This window comes from Macrosteles quadrilineatus, unplaced genomic scaffold (genome assembly GCF_028750875.1).
Source record: "Macrosteles quadrilineatus isolate MER2022 unplaced genomic scaffold, UCM_ALF_1.0 Scaffold_9__3_contigs__length_116548681, whole genome shotgun sequence".
Taxonomy (NCBI): domain Eukaryota; kingdom Metazoa; phylum Arthropoda; class Insecta; order Hemiptera; family Cicadellidae; genus Macrosteles; species Macrosteles quadrilineatus.
In genome coordinates this window covers 92,408,330-92,424,711 of record NW_026542602.1, presented here as the reverse complement: position 1 = coordinate 92,424,711, position 16,382 = coordinate 92,408,330, and the positions used below count along the sequence as shown (strand labels likewise).

Sequence of the window (16,382 nt, the reverse complement as noted above, 5' to 3'; positions counted from 1 at the left end):
ATTTGGCCAATTGGTTGACATATTCTGATGAATCTAAAATTATATTATACAATTAATTGTACAGCCTATAAGTTGGACAACACAGTTCTGAGTACCGGTACACTAATACAACGTGCAGGCCTACATCAACATGAATAACATGATCAGTCTTAACTACTCACTTTAAACAACAGTATCACATTAAACTGTTAATGGAAGTATGTTGGGTCTAGTACAGTCAAAACTATCGCAATCAATACCACGTTATAGATAACAACGACTACAACGTGTATATCAACGTGAGCTGCATTAACTACTCACTTTAAACAACAGTGACAGATACAACAGTAGCAGAGCTATACACTTTATACCAGCACATGTCCAGTACAGTTTTGATCACGTTATAATATGTTACTACAAATACAACGTGTACATGAGCTAGATAACTACTCACTTTAAACAACAGTGACAGATACAACAGTAGCAGAGCTACACACATCATACCAGCACATGTCCAGTACAGTTGTGATCACGTTATAGATAAAAACGTGTACAACAACGTGAGCTGGACAACTACTCACTTTAAACAACAGTGACAGATACAACTTATTGTGATACTTATAACTGCTGTCCAACGTATATCCATATTTTTTTATTTCAATCTAACGTGTTTTACTTCTCAGAGTTCGTTATTTGCAATACGGTACTACTTTAACCGGGTTGTACTGCTAAACAATAACTCGTGTGTGTAAAGTCAGTTCAGTTTACAATCGAGTTTGTGTTGTCAATTTCAGTCAAAGCCTTGTCTGTTACACCATGCGGTTACCACAGCCCTGAGTCTATACAACATACAACGTCATATAAGCTTCATTAACAAACTCCAGTTTGACAATCCTGTTGTAAATCTATCATTGCATTAATCATCACTTCTTACTGCATACACAAATTTAACAATGAATGTTTGTACTTATGCATAGTCAAAAATGCCCCCGCCGCAGCAAACCTGCAGACTAAGCGAATTTCCATTTGCCTGATTGGATTTACACTAAAATGTCTCCTTAAAAATATCATATTTATCCCTATTTAAATAGAATCAGTTTAACACATACTTAGGTTTGCTGCAACAGGGAGGGTAAAAGTGTTTTTTTATGTAAAATGTTAATTGTTAGTAAGAAATAAAAACATTTTCCAAATTTGGGCAAAATATGTTAATAAACAAGCAAACTACAACAGTTTACTAATTCTCCATAAGAATAACATGGGAATTTTAAATTTACAATTTTTTGGAATTTTCTCCGTAACCATTAGGCGCATTATAACGCTTCAATATACTAAATTATTTGTTTTTTTAAGCTCTACAAAATAGTTTAGAAAGAAATTGCAAAATTTGATGTTTTTTGGGTCAAAAATGGGAAAAACCCATTTTTACCCCATAAAACCCCCATAAACCCCCGTTCCCATGGTCCGATCATGCTGGTTCGCGAACTCGTTCGAATAAACGTAGGTTTACACGTTTGTACCAAATTTCATCGAAATCGGATCGTTTTTGCTCAAGTTATCGCGCTAACGGACACAATATATAAAAATATATATATATAAATATATATATATATATAAATATATATATATATATATATGAATTTGAACGGATGGTGTTTTTGGCCTCTAGGGACCTCAAAACGAAAAAAAAAATCGGTCCCGGGTCCAGGTCTTACCATGAGTACTACGGTAATAGCTTATTCCCTATATGGGAAATTCGCTAATAGTTGAGTTCTTTAAATGGATATTGTGTGACAGACTATGCCTCGACTGTTTTGGCAATATTATAATTGAAATTAACACTTTACTATTTTATGATCAAATTAGCCTAACCAAAACACTTTTGCACTTAGTTTTTTTAATTAGTTGGCCCAAATAACAAAACGGCCTGTTTGTTAAAATAGTATATAATCTATTTACTCATGAATATCGTCACTCGCACGGGTATATTTATTCAATTTTCAGGATGGATTAATTAAGTTACAGACATTAATAATTAATAATAATCAATGATATAATCTATATATTAATTTGAAACTGTTTTTCTTTGTCATAGCTATTTTGAGAGAACGGCTGGGCGTAGAAACTCGGTAGAGGTGTCTAAAGAAAGGTATTGGTCTGTAGATGAGCCATCAAAAGAGAAACATGGTGAATTCCCTTGGGGCTCTGCCCCCGTGGCCTTTAAATTCCCATCCCATGTTATTCTTATGGAGGAAAACGGGGTTTTTGTCACAGCTAATTTGAGAGAACGGCTGGGCGTATAAACTTGGTAGGGGTCTCTAAAGAAAGGTCTTGGTCTGTAGATGAGCCATCAAAAGAGGAAAGAAGTAAATTCCCTTGGGGCTCTGCCCCAGAGGCCTTTAAAGTTCACTCTGCAATATTGTTTACATTTCAACCATATGGATAATTTTACACTACTTTTATGAACCAGCTGTTAATATTAAAATTGTATTCAAAGGTCTACTGAAACTGTCAAAATTAAATGTTTACATTATTATTTATGATTTTAAATGGATTCTCCACTGCATGGCAAGTTTTTTATAGTTTCAACAAAAAGATGAATTTATGATACGTTTGAAATGTTTTGTTCAAAAATCTATGCTTTATTGCTCTTAGAGAATTTTAAATTATGAAATAAGTGTGACTTATCAATTTCAAAGGAACATATAACTATTCCTTATCGGGGGTGCATATTGTAAGGTTGGCACTTTCCTTTTTTTCCTACTTTCAATCACCATTTATTTTTAAATTCAAGAAAGAACACCTGAGATTCATTTATTGGTATAACAGTTTTTGATAATCGGGTTGAAAATTGTGTCATAGATGAGTACGTTGAGGATGAGAGCTGTGTTCAAGTTTTGGAATAGACTAACTACGAAGTCTATGGTTTTGGTAAAGAAGGTGAATTAATGTCAATTCAGGTATTTAAAAAAAAATGCGTACACAGTTTTTACTTTGATGTACACATGTAGCTAGGTTGAACAACGCATCTAAACCTCACTACATACAAAACATTCGGAAACATAAAAGTGTCATCACATCTCATCGCATTTGCATAATTTGTTACCAATGCTGGACTAGGTTATGGATTTGGTTCCGCAAATGTTCAAGATTTGTGATGAGATTTCCTACAATTATGGTTCATTCCAATCCACGAAATACATGCACAGCTTTATGTGATCTATATGGCCAAGGCAAAACTACCCCATAAGTTAATGAATTATCAAGTAAGAACAGGATGATTAAATACATGGGTCGATGTGGCAAGAGAAGGATTTAAAATTGCTGAGATCGAAGTAAGAATGTTACTGCTTTCTGGAGCATCAGATATTTTTATAAAAAAAATATGAAGATTTACTTATAAATCCGGATACAATCTGAATGATTTTCCTAAAGCAGATGGAATTAGTGGTTAGTAATAAATATTGACTCTTTCCGTAACATGATAGACTAATTATATGAACTCATTCTCCCATATAGTGAAAGTGGCTTTGGTTTGAAACAAACTCATGAACAAACAATTATGAGACTCCTAAAAAACCTTTTGGGCAACCTAAAGCCGATAAAAAGAAAGGTAGGAAATATTGTGTTAAACGAATTCATCAATCACGTTTTTTAGGGAACACAATCGTCATACTTATTATTGCTTATCCTCCCTTCATATATCTAAGATTTTAATGACTTCACTCTATCCTACACAGTTTGCTGAATTTACATAAAACCTCAAGATTAACCGTCGATTTCGACGAGGTTCCACTAGTTAATATATTAATATATGGAATAATTAATGATCCTATTTTTACAGTTTTTGTTGCTAACTTTATTTGGATGGGTTCAATCCCGGCCACACAACGTTTCCACAAAACGTTCATGGAGTGTCACTTAATATAGCGTTTGTGATTCCTTAAATGAAAATTCCCCTGGTGTACTTATACTTTACTTTTATACTTTTTAAAGAAATGGTGACCATACAAAGTAGGTATTTTAAGCCAAGTATGAATGGAAATAACATAATACATAGATAGGCTACAGTTTATGAGAAGATACCAGATACCATCGGTTGGAACCAGCCTTAAGATTTAAACGTGATTCTATAGTATAGTACATCATACACTCGTTAAATGATCGAATGATAAATTCTATAGTCAATTAATAATTTGTTAAGTACCCGTACATCAGCCAGTAAGTACCCGCGTCAGTGGCGTGGCTGGCACCTGCAGCCAGTCTAGATATTCCCGTCTCTTGGACCCAGACCAATACTGCATCTCCGGTCATTGTCACTCCGTCTCGCGTCCCGACTCTACTTTGGGAATGTGGGAATGCAGTGAGCCTTCAGTGTAACTTTAATTTGGGATGCGCTTGCTAGGATCCGAAAAAAAGTAGAATAATTCTGTAAAAATGATGATACGTTTTTGGTTTAAGTTTTTTTTCTGTAGGGGCTAAGTTTAATAAGATCTTTCGCTTGTCAAAAAGAATTTTAATACTCTAGTTTATGAAACAAATGTTAATATCTGTGTAGGTAATAAACTAAAAATCAAATATTTACGTAAATGTTAAAAAATAGTTTATTTTGTGATATCACCAAAGCCAGAAAATTGAAGAACACAGTTGAAAGGTACTTGTACTTGAGTTAGTATTCCTAATCTATCTCGGAATTAGTTGATTTGAAATAACATTCGTCATTTATTTTTAAATATTATAATTACTTTCACAATCATAATCATTTGCATCAATTTTACTCAAAATATCCTTTTTAAATCACTCAAAGTAATCATAGATTACACACCAACAGCCTGGAATGTTTTAAAATAGTTGCGTGGTGGTTGTGTGTACAGTACAGGATAGGATTTCTTTAAGTTGTCTTCAAAACGTAAACATTAACAGTGTAAAAGCTAATCTGCGGTTATTTTCAACCAGTGTAGTAAATTGTTTTCTTACAATTTATACGTACTTGACTTATTATACACTTTAGGTTGAAAATCATGAGTGCGGCAAAGCGAAAGAGTGCATTGATAAGTTAATTTGCACATTTAAAACTATTTATGCGCAAAAAAAGTTGATTTTTAGACTGTTGGAAATGTTTAACTGTTTCTTTGTTCATAGATGTGTACACATCACCGACATCGGAGTTGGTTACATCTCTACAATGCTGTCTCTTACGGCTCTCTTCCTCAGATGGTGCTCTCAAGTGAGAGACTTTGGCATACAACATCTCTGTGGCATGAGGAACCTACAAGTGCTCTCCCTGGCAGGTAAAAAACACACCACTCCACTAGGTACAAAATAATACACAGAAAACATACACAGATGAGTAATGACTTTTGATATATTCCCTAGCTAGAGATTGACGAGGTTATATAAGAGTATATAATCAATCTTTCTATTGTAGAGAGGGTATATTAGGGGTTAATCTAGTTCTAGATTTATATGTTTATTTAAGTAGTAATGTACTCCATTATTAGCACCTTTTTTCTGTGGACCTGCCAAATCCCCCCTCCCTCGTGTATAGACTTTTTACTACATAACAATAACATACTGGGTTGTGTTCTCATGGGATAAAATAACAGACAGCGCTTTTAATAGCTTATAAAATAACATACTTTATGTTCGGTGAGTGTAATTTGAGCCTTAATCATTTAGTCCAATACACAGACATGTAAAATATCATATCCAAAAATCACTAAAGAACTAAATTGCATTAAAAGCTCAAGCTATTTCAAGTCGTTTAATTAATTTCAAATAATTGTTAAATTACTACCAAACTAGTAATACTAGTATGGTCTTACAAGACATTTGTAGTGTAGCATGCATTCTACTATTTATTTTATTTTATTTATCACCTAATTATAACTTAATGATTAGAACTGAAAAACATTAATCTTGGATATAAGATTAAAGCGTGAAAACTGAAATTTCAAGAGTTTCTATTCCAGTATTCATACTTTTTCAGTATTTCATACTCACATACTTCATAGTTTATTAAAACTAAATAATAAATTATGTTTGTCTTCTAATGTTGTGATTTGTAATCTTTTTGCCACCTTGATGTACAAGGAAAGCAGGAAAAGGGATACTACAAACTAAACATCTTTTATGTGTTTAGGACTTATTTTAAAGATATTATTTAAGGTTTAAAAACAATAAAAGAGGTACAGTTGGGATATTGAAGGGATAGTAAATGTTAATAGATTGTTTGTAAAGGACCACATTATAAAACATTTTAGTATATCGTCCACAATATTTTACAAGATGATTTTGGACATTTAAAACTAACTATAGTAAACAACTTATATCCTGTAAAATGTTTACGTTCACAATATACAGTTCATTGTTAAAACCAAACCATCCTATCCTCTCTACCTCCTAATGGGGGGTTTTAGTGGCAGATTCAATTAACGGTGGCTCTAAAAGGATCTCTGGTGATACAGTGGATCAGATACCCAGGTAATGGGTTGGTATTTCGTTTTTAATTAAGTATTGGCATTGACTATAGTCAATGGTATTGGTCTTTTGGAGTGCTAAGGTTTATTTATAGGCCTGGATATATTTATTTATTTTCAAACAGTAACTTTTGTTTTTATATGTTTGTATTTTTTACTATAAAAAGAAAAAGAAGATATTATGGTCGAAGGGGATTAATTTTGAAAATCACCAATAATGAAATTTTTTGTAGTCATCGTCCGTTTTTTACGAAGTATTTTGAATAAAATTGTCTTCAGTTAGGCTACAAAAGTGGAAGTTACTTCCACCCAACAAACATATGCTAAAATGAGCTTTATTTTTGAGTGTTCTTTGATTCTTGGTAGATACACTGCTACAAGTTTGAACCATCGACATATAAAACTAGTTAGTTTTATACATCGATGGTTTGAACTGGCAAGAAGGCATTCAAAAGAGAAACAATAGTTGGCACAACTGAATTTTACCATCTGTAACTCAATTTTCTGCTGGTTGTACTAAATTTACCTCTATTATCAGAATGTGAGTGATTAGCAATGTCAAAAATTTTACTCTGATGTTGGCACAGGTTTCACAATTTAGTCATTTTGGTTGCTTGCAATAATTTATGACAAATTGTAAGGTTATATACATACATTTACATCCTGTTACTTGTTCCACAATATTTGTATTGTAGGAAGCAAATCTTTTATTTTTTATCCAGTTGTTTCAAACTTTAAAATACTCCTAGTAGTTTGGCAAATTTTTGCCTATATAACATATATTGCCAGTTTGCAACCTTTCGTTTTGGAAATTGTTCACCTGTAAAATCATACCCCTCTCCATTTTTCTTTTGAAAAGTTGGCTAATCTTTTTTGTTAGTTGTCTACTTCTAATGCTTGGTTACTTTCAGCACTTACGAATAGTGCTGGCAGGAATCCATATCTAACATTCAGTGTTTTGAGACACCTGCAGTTTTGGCAGATTATATTCTTCTAACGTCCTGCCACTTTGCAATATTATGGATTAGAATATTTTCCACTCCCAGCACCCCATCTCCTCTTTCCCTTTGGGGAAGCTAAACAAGAAATATGTTTTGTATGGTTGCCTTTTTTTAACCTTCTGTCACTTTGTAAACTTTATGATACTAGAACATTTACTACTCTTGACATTTGACTACCTCTTGAAGGCTAACTTTTAATTACACTTGTTTTGCAGGCTGTCCACTCCTGACGTCCAGTGGACTGTCTAGCCTCATACAGCTGAGGCATCTTCAGGAGCTGGAGCTGACCAACTGTCCAGGGGCGTCTAGAGAACTATTTGAATACATCAGAGAACACCTGCCAAGATGTCTCGTTGTGGAGTAAACATTTCTCCGATGAAATTTTGAGTTTAAGAAATTTGCATCTTATCTCAAAACTCGATATTAGGTTAAGGTAAATAGAGTGATGCTCAATAGAAACAAGTAAATGACGATAAAAGATAATTATGAGGAAAGTTTAAGAGTTTAAGTAGCAATTTTGGATTTCTGTCTTAGTGTCAATTACTGTCTTTTTTGGACCTGATGATTTTAATATTGATCGTGAAAATATTCTGGATTTGTAAGATAAGAATTGTGCTAATTCTTTTAGAAATCAGTTCACTTCAAAGTACAGTACTTAACTCTTTCCACTCTCTTGTCGGCTGTGAGCCGACATCGGCCGTTTCGCAATCATATCACATTTCGGCTTCCAGAAAAAAAAAAAATATGTATAAAAAAAAGTTTTTTTCTTAAATGTTATTTTATTTTTAAAAAGAGATTCAAAAAGATGAAGAAAAACTGGAAATACTTTTGCGATTAGAAATTCACAACTTATCCAGTTCTTAGGCGCGGACTAGCGCTAATATACCGAGCTCCCAAACCGCCTCTTAGACATTTTTTAATAATATTGGGGAAACTTGCTCTATTCTTATTTTTTTCATGTCACTAAATCTAAATTTCAAGAATTGATAGATTTTATGAATAGAATTTTCAAAATTGCTACTGAACGGATAAAGAGCAAATTCAGGTGAGCGAGTAATGTTTGAGATGTTTGTTCCACACAAGAATCTGTGCGGCCAATCACAAAGAAGAAAGAGTATATTTTTAATATCATGGCAGCAAAGTGTTTTAAGTGTAAATAAAATTTATGAACTGTGCCTGAGAGAGGTATTGTGCATAATCTATTTTTCGACTGTACAGACTAACTATAAAAATGACAGTTATGAAATTTGTGTCGATGTTTTGATCTCTTGAATGTTACTGCTCAGAATGTCCTTAGATTTGTGGAAGATGTAAATAGAGGAATGTGCTGTTAATTAGTAAATTGGTCCATGAGTGTTGAAGTGTATTTCTACTTATCTCTTAAAAAGGACTATACTTACTTTTTTCTGTGCTTGCATGGGTTCAGGACAAGGCAAGTGGTTAACACTTAATTTTGACATCAATTTATCATGTACATCGCATTTGGCTGTAAATTATTAATCCTGACGCCTATGTTTAATGTTTGGTTACCATTCGACTAGTCATATGCTTATAGAGTAGTTAAAACTAATAATAATTAATCTTTGGTTACCGCTTTTGTTTATACCATGGGCTTACTGTGCAATAGACCAATTCATAAGAATATGAGGCTTTTTATAATTTAATGATACCTATCATTCTACATTCCCACCAAAGTAAGCTTTATGAGATTGCATTGTATAATATACATAATAACATACATCATATTATGATGTATGTTTCCGAAAATCATTAATTTTTTTACTTATACAGTACTTTTAAAAATTGTTCTTTAAATGTTTGATGACAGCCATTTCAGTTTAAGAAGATCACGATGTTTAAACAAGGCACAAATGTATATAGATAGAAAGTTGCAGAAAAGTAAGAAGTTGTAGTTGTTTGTGATGAGTTTCGTAATTGTTTAGACTCTATGAATCTAGGAATAAGAAATGTGAGAATTTAAAATCTGATTATTTTTATCCCTTTGGGGTTTTTTTCATATTGTATTATTTCTTCAGTTATCAAATCTACACCCTCAGTGTGTAAGATGTTTATTGCCAAGAATGGCACACAAGTTTACTTTGGCTGGAAGAATAAAGGATAAAGTGTTGATATTTTATGAAGAATTAGACCTAACGTTTACTGTTGTTGTAAATATGTTAATCATGAAAATTTCTTCGTAAGACTGACACATTTCTTGTTGAAGTTATGAACTGTTGTTTTTAGCTAGGTATATCTGGCAAAAATTGAAGTTTACTGGTATCCTTTTTGTATCTTAGTTCAAGCCTTGCATTTAATTTAAAAGTACTTTTGTTTCCTCTCTTTGAAATAGACAAGCTTTGAAAACATTCAACATTTAAGATAAATTTATTTGCACAGAATATTGTAATGAAGCATTAGTTAAGCACAGACTTATCATTGCAATTTTAATATTGCTAACAATTCAGCCTTTCAAAACCCAGATTGCAATTTATTTATTGTTTAAATATTAATTTGTCTTCGGATCTGTCTTTAAGATGATGCACGCAAATTGTTCCTATAAATACACTAAAGTTAGATTGTAAATAACTATCCAAATCTCATTACCTAGAGCAATACTATACAATTGTTTTCTGAGTTGATTTCTCTTTTAACAACTGATCTTATGAGTATCAGCATTCCATATATTCTTATTTCTCTACAGAATTGTAATGTGTCTTTTAATGATGTGTTTTCCCGTTTGATAAGCATTTTTGTATCTTAATTTTTATACGAACAATAATACTTTTGTGCATAAGGGTTTGGTTTCAAGTTATTTCTAAAACTATATTAGTACTTTTGATTTTATTTTTAAGTTTTCCTTAGAATAAAGGAATTGAATAATTCACCATAGACCAAATTTACCTTTCATTTGATGTTACAAACGAAAAACTGAATTTAAAACAACTTAATAAATTTACATTTGTATGATACTGTATGTAACATGTAATCCATTAGATATAAATCCTTAATCAATCTCTTGATTTCTTCCTTTATAATTTAAAAACTTATAATGTTATACTTCATTGTTTTCTCTATTCAGTAGCAAATCAGTGACAATAAATAAAAAAATATTTTTCCCAAATATGTACCAGAGTTGATGTAGCAAATGATGGCGAACTTAAACAATCAAAGGTTAGTTAAAAAAAGTCTAATCAATAAGAGAATTCTAAATACTTGAATTATTGATGTTAGTAAGATTAAAAATTGATTAAAATTGAAAATGAAACAAATCGTTATACCAAAAAAAATATAGAGATTATGTTTTTGTTTATCATTTACCTGAAATCCTGCGAAAAAGCAAAATATCTTTTTTTTATTAAATTGAATAAAAATATTTGGTGGATTGTATTTAATTTGCATAAAACACAAGTGAATTTTTTTCATACTTAATCATGATTACTTTGTATTCTATTTATATGGAATTTTGATAGTTTCATTGTATTGAATGATCGTTCTGTCGAATGTAAATTGTGTGTTGTTAAATAGTTTGATTGTTTGGTTGTTTCTTTAAATGGCAGCTGTGATGATGTTCATGTAAATTTCTCTAGTCGCAATAAACTATTTAAAAACCTTACTGGTCTTTGTAAATCCCTTAAGCTGCATTTACACGCGGCCAGTAGAGCAGGCAGGTTATGGGCATGTTACTTGCCTCTAATGTATTTCAAGTTACCTGTGGCAAGGTAACCTGCCCACCAAATAGCCTCGAGTAAAAGCGGCTTTACATTACTAGTACTAGTACATAATATAGGACTGGTTTACAGCTTATCAGAATTTTGTTCTGTAAAAATATATTAGTGGGTTTGTCTAGTCTATTATTCTGAACAATTTTGTATTTGCTGATTGTTTTTTTAGTTTTTTTTTATAATTGTTTACAATTTTATTAAAATCCAAATTTATTGTGAGTACTGTAAAAACCTTAGAAAACATGTTGGAATTCACTTTGTTGTATCAGATATCGATTTAAACAAAGAGTTGGGAAAGATATATGCGGAAAAAGATATTTATACATTCTATCAAGTGCTGTTTCATAGTTATCCAAAATTAATCTAAAATTGCCACAGTAAGTGGCCACCCACCTGGCAACCTTAATTAACTTTACCACTAACTCAATTTTTCTAGGTAGAGTTTCTCTTAATTGTTTCTCGATTGACCAAATATAGGCTACTATGTTTTTTATATCAAATATTTGTAGACATACTTTTTGTCATAGCTTCCTACAATATTTTAACGAGTAAATTTAACATTTACTTTTCATTCTTTTAAAAAAGCTTATTATTTTAGAGTTAAACATAATTTACCAATTATAGACCGGCCGCTTAGAAAGCGACCTCCTCCAGCATTGGTTTAGCATTAGCGCGCAGGTCGTTTTCTAAGCGGCCAAACTATAATATATTCATACTTTGGGGATAGCTCTAAAAATGCAAAAATGAATTAATAAAGCTCTTTCCATTTCTTTAACGAGAATGATGAACTAAGAGAGAGAGATTTTCCAGAATATTCCATTCTGCGAAAACTTGTTACTCTAAGGGAGTATTAACCCTAGGGTTGTTTTATATTAAATCTCGGTAAATTACGTTTAGCTTGCGGAGTAGGAAAATTACTTTGTTCTAATATTACAATGGGTACTTAAATTTGAAATCATTAAACGAGTAGTTCTCCCAGTGTGATATTAATTATAATTTTCAATGGTGATTTTTTTGTGCAGTTAAAATGCAAATGTGAAGAATACATGGTGAATTGAAATTAAAAAGAAATAATATAAAAAGACGTTCTCCCTAGTTTGAGATGTTACCAAAGTGAAAATTCTTGTTTACACTTTTTTTGTTAGTAAAAACAAAACTTAGGATTAGGTTATCCACCAAATGTGCATTTGCCAATTCCCCTTCCTTCATCTTTTTATTTATACTTATACTTGAATTTCCTATCTAAAAAAATATCTTTCCAGTAGGCAGAAAGTAATCCCAAGGAAAAAGGTGTTTAAATGCTTGGAAAATTGCCGGCATGAGAAGGAAATATTGAGAAGGAAAAACTACAACTCTGAATTTCAGTAAGAAAAAAGACATAGGTAGTCCCTCAATTAGGGGATGTAACAATAGAAAACCTTACAAAATTTCTCGGTGTTATCCTTGATAACAAACTAACATGGAAAGAGCACATCAACCACCTAAGCAAAAAAAATCAGTGCCGGAATATATGTCGTCAGAAGAATAAACTACATAGGCCTATCTGTGGCCAAAACAGCTTACTTTGCACTGGTAGAGTCACATATTAGACATGGCTTGACAGTGTGGGGAGGAACTTCAACAAAAAATATGAATTGAATCCTTGTTCTTCAGAAGAAAGCCATAAGAGCCCTCGCCAACCTTGTCCCACCACAGACTTGCAGACTAGCATTCGCAAACCTAGGAATCCTCACAGTGGTGTCTCTCTACATACTTGAAACCATAAAGTATGTGGATGAAATAAACCCCCCAAGAAACCAAGACCTGCACCACTATAACACCCGTCATGGCTCCAAATTTGCCCAACCAGTTCACCGAACAACTCTTTGGGAAAAAAAACCTTCCTACACCGGCTGCAAACTGAGGAACCATCTACCTGACTACCTGAGAGACCTGACTGGCAACAAGCTACACCAGGAGTTGAAGAAGTGGCTAATCGCAAGATCCTTCTACACAATAAAGGAATTTTATGAAAATTATGGAAATTAACACATACAATTCACTATTGTATTGACACTATTGTAATTCTTAACGAATGAACAATAAAGAATATTAGTATTGTATTGTATTGTATTGTGTAATGTAAAAGATTTTTTTTTTAAGTAGGAAATCTATATACTTATTTAATACGCAAGCAGATTTTTTGTGACAATTACTCCTCCGAAACTACTGAACCGATTGACATGTTTTTGGTGTCATTGGAAAGAGCGTAACTTGAAGTTGTGCAGGAAACTTTTTTATAGGGAAATAATTAGAGATTAAGGTCCTGGGGCCCTTTAAAGTTTCGCATTTCTCCATAAGATTAACATGGGAAACAAACAATGTTATGAAACTCCAGCTGTTGTCATAAATGCTGTTCTGCTTTTTAATTTGATTTGTTTACAAGGAGAATTGTTTCTTAGTGCCATGTGTCAATAAGTTATACTTTTGCATATATTTTAAATTATATACACTGTATAAAATGATGGTACTGTATTACATTAAGAGATATTCATTTAAATAATCAATAAGTACGACTGAGCCTTTGCCTATATGTTTCCTGGTAAGTATAGTATCTTAAAGAAAAACCAAATTATTATTTTCTGCATTCTCACCCCGTAGCGAAGCACGGGCAGAGCAACTAGTAATACTTTAAATATCTAACATAGTGTTTTACGACAACTTGGTCCTGAGTGAGGAAAGTAATGTGAAATAAATGATCTGTAATGCACTTGGATGATTTAGAAAAGCCCATTTTGAATTTATACCTAAATATGAAAGATTCTTGTTAACAAAATTGATTTATTTGTTTCAGAAGAAATTCTGTTCTGTAAAGTAAACAGAAATCACATTTAAACGACATTATGCTCTGTTGGAAAAACATGTGACATAAATATTATTTCGAACTTCTCATTGCTTATGGGTTTACTCTATTTTTATTTTAGTTTGTACCCTACAACCATACAGCTACCCAGACAATCGTCTGTTTACATAGAAAGTTTTGATCTTATTTATCACTTTAAAAATTGTTTACCTATATCCTCTCAGTTTATTACCTTGAATTTGTTCATGTTTGTATCACATAACTATTTTGTATGTTTATATGCAAAGCATATAATTAATATAACTATCAAGCAACAAATGAAAACATACTGTAATTTATACAAAACAATTTACAAAACTAAAATGATATCCGTCTTTGTTCTTAATACGCAAAACAAAATAGAGGTTACAAAATGCCTACACAGTTTACAAAGTATTTAAAAAAACATGGCTTCCAAAGTTTGAAATTACCATCAAGTTTTAGTTGCTAAGATAAACATAATAGTGGCCGTCTTAAGTTTCAAGTACTCTCATAGCTCAGTATTGATGGCTTTATCATCATAAAGGAGTTCTGTTACAGAGTCTCTTCAGCTTTATTGTGCTTAAAACTCTTAAATAGATTCTGCGACAGATTAAAAATATTTTTAAAATATAAAACTTTGTTTAACACAGTTTTTCATAACTAACGTTCTACTAAGCTGTAAACTCTTTGATAAACTCATTTATCTCCAATGGGTGTCAAATTAAATTGTTTACATTCAAATTAACCAATTTAAAGTGTTTTTTGTCTGTATTACCCAAATGTTTATTCGTCTTTTGACTTACCATCAGTTGTTTTGAGTATGGCTATTTTTTTTTAAATCTTCTTTACATTAACAATTCAAATTGTTGCATTATCATAACACTATAGGTGTACTATAGGTGTTAGCTACGCGTCTTACTTTAGATAAAGAAAAAAATATTATTTTAAAATGTTTAAATGCCCTTTTGTTATAGGTACTTCAACGAAGTATTTTACTTGACATAAAATTACTTTTGTTGGAACTAAATTGTGTTACTACTAATTAAAAAAATTACTTATTTGGATAAGTTTTTAATGTAAACTGTTGGGAAAAATTACCTAGGGTTTCAACTATTCCTAAGCTATTTAAAAAGGTGGACCTTTGGAGCTTTTCTTTCCAAATGTATTCTTTATTCAATCTATAATCACTCCCAAGGGTTCAGAGTTTGGATGTTTTGTGAAGGGAAGATGCAGCTCTGAATATTCAGTAACAAAGACATGAGAACTCTTGTCCAGAGCACCTCACTTGACGCTGCTTACACAAACTAAAATGGCTGACAGAATCTTACCTACCCTCCCCTCCAGTGGAACACTTTGTGAAACAAGCTGAAGACATGAGAGACTATTTCAACTAAATTGTATGTAGAACGGGAGCCATTTATGCAACAATAGCCTACCATAAAAAAATAGTGTATTCCCTATTTGGTAAAATTGCTAAAAGAGACCAGAGTTTTCTTTCTATTATTAAAAATAAAAATATCAACCAAATTCTTAAAAATTTATCACAGAATGAATTTACTTACTCAGGATTGCTATAGACCTTTTTCTGATTCTATATTGACCTATTGATCTGTCCCCGGATTTTAAAAGGTTGAAGGAGAGACTATTGATGAGTAAAAAAAGAAGAAAAAAAAGAAAAAAGTCACTATGTTTACAATTTTATAAAATCATTAATTTTAGTCTACCACACATTTGATTCATAAAAAAATAGGGAACTTAAGGAATTTGAAAGTTCAATTTACTTTTCATAACCAATTACGGGGGTTAGTGTTACAGTTTTCTACAATTATTATTAAAAACAATCTTCGCTTGAGTAAAACCATGTAAAATTCATATTTAAATAGTAATTTAGAAGAATATTATGTCAAGGACTCTTCATTCAAAATTAACAAACAGATTTAAAATCTTTCACAATTATTTGAAAATATAAAGAATAACATTAACAAAGAACTATTTGCTAATCATATCAAAATTGTTGCAATGTATAATGGATAAGGACCAGAACCAATTTCAAAAGAAGTGTGAAATAAAACCATCTAACGAAATTAAACACTGTAATGAGCTCTAAGAAGTCTTCCTTGTCAAAAATAAATAGATAATTTACAAGAAGGTTAAATCCTCATAAGTCTAGGCTCTATTAAATTTCTGTGCTTTGAACACACCCTGCAATAACAATTCAAATTTTACTGCCATTCACACTTTTTGTAATAATTATTCAGTCGCTTCCAACTAAATCCCAAACCTATTTTAAAATGGTGTTACTGTGAAGCCTTTGTACAGGGAGGTTATTTTAGAACAA

General features: G+C 31.8%; 1 protein-coding gene across 1 annotated transcript in view; it reads left to right on the top strand.

Annotated features, from left to right (window-relative positions):
- The window catches only part of LOC129002410 (F-box/LRR-repeat protein 16-like), an 89,906-nt gene extending 78,862 nt beyond the window's left edge, over positions 1 to 11,044 (top strand). The window contains exons 4-5 of the mRNA XM_054430191.1: positions 5,122 to 5,270; positions 7,675 to 11,044. Of these exons, the coding sequence (XP_054286166.1) occupies positions 5,122 to 5,270; positions 7,675 to 7,823 (298 nt within the window). The 3' untranslated portion in view covers positions 7,824 to 11,044. The remainder of the gene's footprint in view (positions 1 to 5,121; positions 5,271 to 7,674) is intronic.
- Positions 11,045 to 16,382: the final 5,338 nt, after the last annotated feature.